Below are 11,888 nucleotides of genomic sequence, written 5' to 3'. Positions count from 1 at the left end.
GAAGAAGCACGAGTTGAATTACCCCACCCATGACCTAGAGATGGCAGCAGTTATCTTTGCACTTAAGATGTGGCGGCATTACCTCTATGGGGTTAAATGCGAGATCTTTACTGATCACAAGAGTTTACAGTACATCTTGAGCCAGAGAGAACTGAATTTGAGGCAGAGAAGATGGGTCGAATTGCTTAGTGATTATGATTGTAAGATCCAGTATCATCCGGGTAAGGCGAATGTTGTGGCAGACGCCCTAAGCCGAAAATCACTAGGCAGTTTATCTCATATAGCAGCAGAGCGGAGACCAGTAGTAATGGAACTGTATCAGCTCATTGAGGAGGGGTTACAACTAGAGTTATCTGGTACAGGTGTGTTGATTGCACAGATGAGAGTGGTACCAGTGTTTCTAGAGCAGATAGTTCAGAGACAGCATGAGGACCCTATATTGATGAAAATTGCCAAGACTGTTCAGTCAGGCAACAGTGCAGAGTTCAGATTTGATAGTAAAGGGATCCTTCGTTTTGGGAGTCGACTTTGTGTACCAGATAGTAGCAATCTGAAGGAAGACATTATGAGGAAAGCTCATAATGCGAGATATAGTATCCATCCAGGAGCCACCAAGATGTATCGGGATCTGAAGAGAGTGTATTGGTGGCCAGCCATGAAGAAGGAAGTGGCGCAGTTTGTAATAGTCTGTGAGATTTGCCAGCGGGTAAAATTAGAACACCAGAAGCCGGCTGGAATGCTTAACCCACTGCCGATTCCAGAATGGAAATGGGAGAACATAGCTATGGATTTTGTCGTGGGCTTACCAGTAGCGTCCAACAGGATAGACTCTATATGGGTGATTGTGGACAGACTCACGAAATCTGCTCATTTCATTCCAGTTAGGAGTAACTATTCTGTGGATAAGTTGGCACAGGTATATCTAGACGAGATAGTGAGATTGCATGGAGTCCCAGTGTCTATAGTGTCAGACAGAGGACCTCAGTTCACCTCCAGATTTTGGCGAAGTTTGCAGAGTGCAATGGGCACAAGATTAGATTTTAGTACTGCTTTCCACCCACAGACTGATGGGCAGTCAGAGAGGACCATCCAGACCATAGAGGATATGCTCAGAATGTGTGTGTTAGACTTTAGCGGTTCTTGGAGGCAGCATCTACCCTTAGTGGAGTTTGCCTACAATAACAGTCATCATGCTAGCATTGGGATGGCTCCTTATGAGGCGTTATATGGGAGGAAATGCAGATCACCTGTTTGCTGGGAAGAGATAGGAGAGAAAGCTCTTGCAGGGCCAGAGTTGGTCGAGATTACCAGTAGAACAGTGCCCGTGATCATAGAGAGGATCAGAACAGCACAAAGTAGGCAGAAAAGTTATGCAGACATTCGCAGGAAACAGTTAGAATTTCAGGAAGGTAATTGGGTATTGCTGAAAGTGTCTCCACTGAAAGGAGTGGTTCGATTTGAAAAGAAGGGTAAGTTAGCTCCACGGTACATTGGACCCTTTGAGATCTTGCAGAGGATCGGGAATGTGTCGTATAAGCTGGCTTTACCTGCTTCTATGGAGAGAATTCACCCGGTATTTCATGTTTCTATGCTACGGCAGTTTGTGTCAGATCCGAATCAGGTTCTGAGTGAGCCTGAGGTGGAGATTCTTACAGATCTCACCTATATAGAGCAGCCAGTGCGGATTCTGGACACACAGATCAGACAGCTAAGGAACAAGGAGATCCCGATGGTAAAAGTTTTGTGGAACCACCATAATATAGAAGAGTGCACCTGGGAGACGCGGGAGTCTATACTCCAGCAGTATCCACATCAGTTTTGAGGTTAGTTTCCTCCTCTTTGTTGTGTTTTTTGGTTGTTTTAGGAACATCCGAGGACGAATGTTCTTAAGGGGGGGAGAATGTAATACCCGGCTAGAAAAATCCGGCACCGGAATTCCTGTCGTCTGGTGGAATCCGGGGTGTTGGACTTCTCTAGGACGGTAGGCATTATGTTTTCTTACATGTTATATAAGGTGTTCAAGTTGAGTGTTCAAGTTGAAAGGATATGTGTTTTGAAGAGAAAAGTCTATGGAGACTTTTGCCAAGTTCGGCCGCCGAAGGTAAGTTCGGCCGCCGAAAGTGCCCAATGTTCGGCTTCCGAAGGTCAGAATCGGCCCCCGAATGTTGCATGGTTTTGCATGCGATTCGGCTGCCGAAGCTGAGTTGGCCAGCCAGCTCTTGTGCCTTCCTTAGTCAGCATTTTGGACAGGTGTTAGTTCCACACCCTGTCCAGAAGTTTGGCTACGTCTCCCATATGTACAGCTCCTGCAGAGTTGCTTTATTGTGTTGGTTTGTTAGTTTTCAAAACATGTTGAAGGTTTGAAGCAAAAAGCTTAGGATTGAGAGTTTATGCCTTTGAAGAGGAGTTGATCCATTTCTCTTTGTTCAGGTCGTTCATCTTCTAGTGTACAGGAGGTAAGTGACGATCTTGACCATGTTGTTATGTTTTACAGAGGTTTTGTGGACGTTTGGGTAGAGATGCATGCTTAGGTGAAAAAGGGTGTTTTGATGGTGTATGCATGTACACATGATTCTGTGATATCTTTGATATGTTTGTTGGGGTATGTAGGTAGTTTTGGACCCCTTTGTCGTCATATACATGAGTATATGTGTGTTGCGGAGTTGAGGTATGCATGTGGTGAGAGCTTGAAGGGATGGAGGAGCTTGTTTGCCATCGGGGCTGAGTTCTAGATGAACTCAGGTTCGGCAGCCGAAGGTTCATTCGGCCGCCGAACCTCTTGCATGGTGGCTTTGGCTGCCACAGCTTGCCCCCGAGAGTTTTGCATGTTCGGCTCTGTTTAGGGGGTTCGGCCGCCGAAGGTGCCGCCGAAGGTTAGAGACTTTCGTCTCTGGAGTATGTTTTGGCCCCCGAAACTTGCCCCCGAAAGGGTTCGGCCGCCGAAAGAAAAGATTCGGCCGCCGAAGGTGCATGAGTTTCGTCTCTGGAAAGGACTTTCGGCCGCCGAACCTGCCGCCGAAAGTGTCCTGTTCAGCTTTTCTTTTGCATGCTTTGTTTGGAAGTTAGAGTGAGTTTAAGGAGATTCTTGGGGAGTTTATAGAGTTATGCTTATGATAGTTTGGTCCCTCATGTTGAGTCTTTATGTGCTTATACAGACCAGAGGAACCAGAGAGAGCAGCAGTGAGTACTGCTCCAGAGTGTACAGAACCTGTAGAGTCAGTCCAAACCCAGAGGTGAGTGGAACTAAACGAATACTTGTTTTAATTGAGACATTAACTGCTTTTAGCATATTTCATGCATCACATTTATGCAATAGGTTGATTGCATTCGAATTCACAAAGATGTTGCATTGCATAGCTTTATTGTTGGTGTGGGTAAATGCTGAATGATCCAGTGGTTCCAGACAGGAAGTCCAGGACCCCATTCTACGACCTGGCGGGTATAGGCAAATGGTCTATGCTGGCAAATGGTAAGTACAAGTGTTATATACACATATACATATATGGTACAGGAAGACCAGGACCCCAGTCTACGGCCTGGCACAGTTTACTGGGACTATGTGGTGACAGGTTTACTCTTGATGTGGACTGTCTGTGTTATGATGCATTCCATCAGATCATATTTTATTGAAATGTTTTCGTATTCTACTCACTGGGCTATAGAGCTCATCCCACTCCCTTAACCCCAGTCTTGCAGGTTCAGTGTACAGTGTACAGGGGATGTTCAGAAGAGGTCAGAAAAAGAGAAGAGACTTGTAATAGCTTAGAGTGAACATATAATATTAAAGAGATGTGCTTGTTGTATATTCAGTTAGATATGTGCTTGACTTAGTGGTTTGTGTTGTAAATCTTTTGTTGTGTATATGATTCGTATATGTATATGTTTTTACAGAGTATGTGAAAACTCAGGCTTAACAGGTATGATACAACCCATCTAGAGCAAGCTCTAGTCAGGGGTACAGAGTACAGGGTACTGAGATAGTGCATGCACAGGTTAAGCCCTGGTACAGAGAACAGAGTTTTTTTTTTTATTTTTCACAGATTATGTTTGATCATGTATGAGATTTACAGGTACACAGAGAGGATAGCAGGCTTGCTACGGGTTCTGGCGGCCTTAAGTCGACCTGAATCCTAGCGCCGGTGACGGTCCATTTTGGGGTCGTTACAGGTATTTTTTGTTTACTCGTTTTCTCTCAAAAACTTTTCATTTTCACATTTTTCTTTTCTTAAAAGAGTTGCGGTAATCGTAGCAGGCACACAATCGCAAATACTAATATATCTGTGCAATAAGTTCTTTTCAAAAGAAAACGAAAAAACCGTTTATCTATAATCGTTACAGATAGGCTGTAGATATTATTATTTTATAGTAATTACAAATAATTAATATTAATAATAATATCTTTATTAATATTATTATTAATTATATTAACAGGCTCTTAGCCTATTAATATAACACAGTACATGAACGACGTTCTATTGTGTGTGACCCAATAGGCTCACATTAATTAACAATAGACTCAGTCCAATAACACCTATAAATCATAAGTAGCCTCTAGCAAGAAGTTATAACTACTAAATTAATATGAGGATCGATAGTCCGATAAAGTATAATAAACAGAACATGTAATAATCCTTTTGTCACACGATATCTAGTTTGAACATAAGTCATGGTCAATGTCAAACTTATAATATTTAAACTTATGATTTCCCCCTAAAAGTTGTTAGGTGATAAAAAAACCTATTTTATATATGACAAGCAGATAGTAAAACTTCTCCCTAAAAGTTGTTAGGTGATAAAAAACTTATTAATAAAGCACTCATAATTTCTTTTAATATTCTACTTTTTCTTTCTGCTACTCCATTGGATTCAGGTGAATAAGGTGGAGTAAATTCATAAATTATTCATTCTTTTTTACAAAAGTTATTAAATAAGATATATTCACCACTTCTATTTGATCTAATCCTTTTTATTTTCCTATTTCATTAATTTTCTAATTTTGCTTTATATATTTGAAACCTACCAAAAGGTTCATCTTTGTTTCTAAGCAAATATACTTTAGTATATCTAGAATAGTCATAAAAAAGTTACATAATGATTTTTACCACCTCTAGGCATAGTTTGTTTTAAATCTTCCAAGTATGTATGTATTAAGCTAAGTAATTTAGATTCTCTATGTTGTCAGATATAATTTCTTGGTTAATTTAGTTTCTGCACAAATCTCATATTTATTTAAATATGTATTCCTTATACCAGATATTATACCAAGATATTGCATTTTTTTAATATAGGAAACACTAATATGTTAGCATGTCATAAATCAAAAAAATTAATCAAGTAAGCAGAAAAAGATGCATTTTCATTTATTATTGCAAAAATATTAAGAAAAAAGAGTTCTTAGTTACAATAACCTTTCTCAACAAAAATATCATTTTTAGTCGGTACAATTTTATATGACTCAAAAGAAACCTTAATTCTAGCCTTTTTTAATAGTGCAACATAAATTAAATTAGTTCTCATGTTATGCATATGAAGAATATCATTAAAAGCCAAAATATTGCCAGATGTGAGTTTGAGAATAACCTTCCTTTTACCAAAAACACTTGCAGTCCTAGAATCACCTAAATACACATGTTCTTCTCCATCCCTATAGTAGTGTAGGAGGTAAATATATTTTTGTTTGTACAGATATACCTAGTAGCACCAGAGTTTACTACCCATTATGGCACATTAGCTACAAGAAAAGTTTGAGAAATAAACGCAGCAATAATGTCATCTTCTTCAACCAAATTTGCTTTTGGTTTAAGAGGATTGTTATTTATCACTCTTTTCCTACACTGAGATGCATGATGACCGACTTACTACATACAAAATAATGTCCTTTCTTTTTAAAGGTGGGATTATTAAATTTAGATGTGTAATCATATTTCTCATTATCGTACCTCTTATTTGATTTGTGTACCTTTCCTTGTACAAGATTTACTCTTGTAGCTTGCTCTTTACCTTTTGTAGTTTTGAGTTCCCTTCTGTTTGTATCTTCAATGATGATGTGGGTGATGAGATCTGATAATGTCAATTGCTTGTACTTGTGTTTTAGTTGTTGCTTGTAGTCACTCCAAGAATTTGATAATTTTTCTATCAGCTATCTAGCAACAAGTTCATCTTGTAGAATGATGTTTTCAGCTCTAAGATCCTTCAAAAATTTATGGTACTCATTTATTTATATTTTGATGTCTTTTTCTTCAATCATTTTCCATTTATAAAAATTGCCAATCCCAAATTTTTATTTTCTAGCATCATCAGCAATATATTTCAGGTTAAAACCAGCAACAAATTCATCTTGTATAATGATGTTTTCAGCTCTAAGATCTTTCAGAAGTTTATATTACTCATTGATTTGTATTTTGGTGTCTTTTTCTTCAATCATTTTTCATTTATAAAAATTGCCGATCCTAAATTTTTATTTTCTAGCATCCTCAGCAGTATATTTCAGGTTGAAAGAATTCCATATTTCTTTGGCTTTTTTATAGGAGTGGTAAACATTAAATAGATCATTAGAAAGGGTACTAATAATTGTATGCCTATATACCTTATTAGAGTAGACCCTAATTTCATGTAATTTTGGATCAACAGCAGGAGCAAGCCTTGATTTTGTGAGTGCTGAAGCTACACCATGCATGTCAAGTATTGAAAAAAATTCTCCTTTGCCATCTTTGACCCAAGAAGACTTTAATCTTGAAAATGCCAAGAAAAGATTTGGCTTATGAAACAGTAGGCAAAAGTGACCCACCATTTACAGCAACAGGAAAATTTTACAGATACGGTTTTAAAAAATTTTGAGTGAGTAAAATATAATCGTTTACAGATACGGTTTTAAAAAATAAATAAGCAAAAAATGAAAATTTTACAGCTCTATTTATTCACATGCGCAGGGAAGTGAATCGATGAATTTGAATTGAAATTGATTTTTTAATCCTAACCTTTGTGAGTGAGCCTTGCTCCTCTTATTTGCTCTTTACAAGTCCAATAACAAAAAACTATTTATAAACCAAAGAGAATGTTTGTACTTTTTTCTATTTGGGACAAAAAGTTTTTGAGATATAATAACTTTTACAACAATGGTAAGACTAGGAGAATTACAACTTGCACTCTAAGTTGCTCCTAGGTTTCAATGAAATTCCTCATAAGAAGAACAAAGACTATTCCAAGACATGCACACTGACGGAAAAAAGCGCAACATTACACTATGATGGCACTAGAAACATCAACATTAGGAATACAGACCACCATATCGATGAGAGAGAAATAGACAAATCTCTAACGATATTTTAATCTCCTATAGCCTTAGGAGGTTAGCCACATTAACAGGGCTAAATACTTAAGACCCCTAAGAGCTATATATCTCCTTCAACTCTTATGATTTCAACTCTCACAGGTCTCCCTCCGGCAGCACTAGGCAAATGCAAGACCAATAATGAAATGCAATATTAAAAATAGACCACATCCACCCTCACGAAAAAAACTCCATGATCGGCCAACAAAATATTAAGAAAAAAAAGATAAATGCACCCTAATCTAAAGTGGAGAGGGTGACCACTACTATGCTAGAGAAGACAAGCTTCTCCTACCCAAAATGGATAGAGGGAACCTAATGGAAGCACTAAAAAATTCAAAGAAGCGTAAGACTGAACGATAAAAACAGGAGGAAAATCCCTCACTAAAAACTAGAGAAAGACTAATTGATAATTAGTACTTAGAATCAATTTGTTTATCATTACATGTAAATATAGATATATTGTCACAACCACATTAATATTTTTCTTTTTTGATAGACCATTTAAATGAAAAAAAAAATCTATTATTAGAATTAAAAATTTACCACACAATTGTTATATATACAAATATTTTTATTATAGCTATTATAATCATGACGACTTTTATATAAACCCATCATATTAGTATTATATATATAACAATTATATTTTTTTTTCCAAATTCAACATATCTTACACATCAGACCATATTATAATACTACAAGAAAATTAAAAATTAATAATAAAATTTATTGATTAAATTATAAATAAAATAATTATTAAAATAAATTATCAACTGTTTACCAATCATATAAAATATTAATCATTAAATTATCTACAATTTATCGATAAAATTTTATAATTATTTTTTTAATTTCCCGTCGTGTAATTAGATATAATTAACTCTTACTATTTATAGAGCAGTACTTTTTATACTTTAACAAGGGATTAATTGACAATGGATGTCCTAAAACATATACTTTAATCATCATCTTCCAAACCTATGATGTATAGATAGGTTTATCCCTTTACCAGGTATCTATATCTAGGATGCATGAAACAATGGTGCAACCCAAGGTCATTATAGAGATAGCAGCAATCCGTCCATTATCATTGATAGTCATAAAATTCCAACTTTTTATGTTTCCTAACTACTTGGGGTCCCTCTTATCATTGAAGGATCCTTTTACGTCAGTTTTTTGACCTGATGCTTTGGTCAACTCTCTCTCTCTCTCTTCTTTCTTAGGATAATGACTATATGCTTATGAACACTGTAAGCTGAGAAAGACAGTGATCGACATGGAGTTTGGAGCTACTTCCTCCAGAGTGGTTGGCTTTTGCAGATCATAAAGCTTTGGTCAATGCTTTCATCCTAAATTACCACAAAAAAAAAAAAAAAAAAAGAAATCCAATATAAATTATATATTTTCCCATGTGTGAACATCAAGACTTCTCTGTATATTCTACCAAATCACCTTATAATCTACAGTATTATATTATTTTCATAGTATTATTATTATTATTAGACTTATTCTAGTTTAATTAACTTCCTCCTCATTCATTTGCAAAATTGGCGAGAAATATGGTATTAATTAATGCTTATGCCTTGTTGTATGATTCCAAGATTTTTCCACATAAGAAAATTATATGCAGTTTTTGACAATTATATGATGTCTAATGAATATTTATTTGCTCATTTGAAGACTAATATTATGTGCATTGTCAACACGCTTCCTGTAAGAGTAAGAAATAATCTACTGATTAAAAAAGAAATTAAATAATTTTATGTATAACCCATCTATATTGTATTTATCCATTAAGTCAATTATATAATATATTCGGTATTTTATCGTGATTATATATTTTCACTCGTAAAAATTTATTTATTTATTTAAATTATAAACAATAAAAGTCACATTTTGTGAGAGTGTGCATATACACCGAATGCGCCTAATAATTTACCTATCGATCGTATATATCTAATCTAGTATTATAAGTTTACCATATAACAAACACATATCTAGATCTCTACAACTCATGATATGAACTAAATTTTTAAAATATAAATATATATATTATTATTATTTTACCAATGAGCTAACTCTGAGGAAAATGTTTTGATAAAATCATATGTTAAAGTCTGAAATAAATCAATTAGGTTGGATGACCCCATGAAAAAGAAAATTCAAATAATGAGAAAAAGCACCTAGCTTAAACAAGAACATGCAATTCTAAGTATATATGTAAATCTATGAAAAATGTTAATATGTAGAAAGTATATGTAATTATATATATATATGTATATATATATATGAAAAATGTTGTGGTATTACACAGTGAAGTGGTGGTGCAATCAACTCCAAACCTTTTCACACATATGTAAAAAAGCTAAGCAATCTCATGAAACAAAGGGTCTTCAAGGAGAAGCTCCTGCCAAACTGTAGGAGCTTCCCCTCCATAGCTAGAAGTAGTAGTGCTAGAAGCATCCCCCAAGGTGTTGAGGGAAGAAGTAGTCTGTGTAACAAACGGCGGAGCAACCTTAGACGGAGGACATGGAGTTGACGAAGAAGAAGGAGGCCAAGGAGAGTTTGGAGAGTTATTTCCTTGGCTAAACACTGTAAACTCAGGAGGAGGATTAGCCTGATTAATTGTGTCCTTGTTTAGTGGTGTTTGATAGCTGCAAGGGATTTGTAAGTCAGGTAAATGAGAGAAAGGGATAGAATTAGTGAGCCCTGGAAGAGAAGCTGCCGATGATGATGATAAATCCAACTGGGTAATTGAATTTGAATCTGGGCTGTCTTTAATCGGAACAAGTGAGTTCAAAAGATTGAAAGTTTCCAAATCACTGAAACAACTCGTAGGCGTGTTGGCTATATTGTTTGAGCTAGCTCCAACAGAAGCTGCTGATGGCTGAGTTTGAGTTTGAAGGAGATACTGCAAGTATTGGAACTTAGCCATTTGAACAGCTTCTGCTTGTAATCTCACAGCATGTTCTTCCAATGAATGGTAATCTATCATTTCCTTAAGATTTGCAAGAGCTATAAGTTGAGGCAAAGTTGAGAAGATATCAGTTCGAGGCCTGTGAGTCATAGGATCAAAACCCATCTGTATAAGCTTTTTCTTGAGATGGGTATTCCAGAAATTCTTGATTTCATTATCTGTCCGTCCCGGCAGGTGGCTGGCAATCGCCGACCATCTTGCAAAAAAAAAAAAAAAATCAGTACATATACATAATTCAATACATGTAACAAGAATTAAGAGAATATATATATATACTTGTTTCCGAGGACTGAATGGAGATTCAGAATTGTTTGTTCTTCTTCCTGGGAAAATTTTCCTCTCTTGATATCTGGCCTTAAATAGTTGGTCCATCTAAGTCTGCAACTCTTCCCACATCTGTTAAGACCTGCAAAAATGGCGTCGTCGTCCATGTTAGCTAAATAGAGCGAGAGAGAGAGAGAGAGAGAGGGAGGGAGGGAGGGAGAGAGAGAGAGTAGTGACATTTACCGGCGAGTTTGGGGAGGGCTCGCCAGCTGCCATGGCCGTGTTTGTGGATGTATTTGATAAGCTTTTGATCTTCTTCAGGAGTCCAGGGGCCTTTCTTGAGGCCACTCTCATCACAGCAGGGAGACCTTCCCATATTTTTCTTAATTTTTGTTTTGTTTTCTTCAAAGATTTGGCTGCCTCCCTCATATCCAACCATTAACTGCACCCTGACTATTTATACACAATCTTTCTTCTTGTCCCCCTAATAAAGCCCATACGAATTTCTCTGACGTGGCTGCTTCCCATTTGCTAGGAAAACAATTATCCTTTCTCTACTTTTTAAATGGCAGTTATACCCTTCCCTCCTATGAGAGATTGGAATGGATCCCTGCCGTCGTCGCTATACATAAGTGGCGGCTTCCACGGTTGAAATATTATTATTCAAATCAATCAGGCCAAGTCATTTATAAAATTCACTCTTAATTTGTATTTTTATTCGGGTTTTATCTATTATATCTCGATATACACTTAGATTTTTACAAAATTTAAAAAGATATAGGTTATGTTCAGTTAGTTGTTTTAATAATTACTAATTATTTTAATTACTGATAGTTGTTTTTTCATAATTTATTCTTTTAATTTTAAATATTAAAATTTTGATAATACTAAATATTATTTTAAAAATTATAATTAAACTGCAGAGTCATATATAGACGTTAATATATTTAAAAAAACAAAATTTATTTATTTATTTTTGTTAGTCCATTAGACATTAATAATATTACTAAATTATTCTTAGAAATTATTTCTTAATAATATTACCTCTGTATAAAAAAAGAGATACATTTTTTTTCATTTGTTACAAATTATGGATTACTTTCTTTTATTTTAGAAGATTGTTTATAAATTTATAAGTTAACTAATATACCTATATATTTATAAGTTTATTAATTAATTTACCCATATTAAATATTTATTATAAAAATAAAATTTATTAATATAAAAATAACCAAGTTATTTCATTTTTAATGGAGCAAAATAATTTGAAAGAATTTTGTGAAAATATCATAGGTAAATTTAGGTTAAAAAATA

The 11,888-nt window shown here is 35.4% G+C and overlaps 1 protein-coding gene across 1 annotated transcript; it reads right to left on the bottom strand.

Moving 5' to 3' along the window:
* Window positions 1–9,569: 9,569 nt before the first annotated feature.
* On the bottom strand, window positions 9,570–11,016 carry LOC110607422 (transcription factor MYB92). The gene is made up of 3 exons (XM_021746524.2): window positions 10,818–11,016; window positions 10,587–10,716; window positions 9,570–10,506 (listed from the first exon to the last, which is right to left on the bottom strand). The coding sequence occupies exons 1-3, from the start codon at window positions 11,011–11,013 to the stop codon at window positions 9,699–9,701; spliced, it is 1,134 nt and encodes a 377-aa protein (XP_021602216.1). The 5' UTR covers window positions 11,014–11,016; the 3' UTR covers window positions 9,570–9,698.
* Between the last annotated feature and the right edge of the window lie 872 nt (window positions 11,017–11,888).

Source organism: Manihot esculenta, chromosome 13 (assembly GCF_001659605.2).
Source record: "Manihot esculenta cultivar AM560-2 chromosome 13, M.esculenta_v8, whole genome shotgun sequence".
Taxonomy (NCBI): Eukaryota; Viridiplantae; Streptophyta; class Magnoliopsida; order Malpighiales; family Euphorbiaceae; genus Manihot; species Manihot esculenta.
This window is presented reverse-complemented; position numbering and strand designations above follow the sequence as displayed.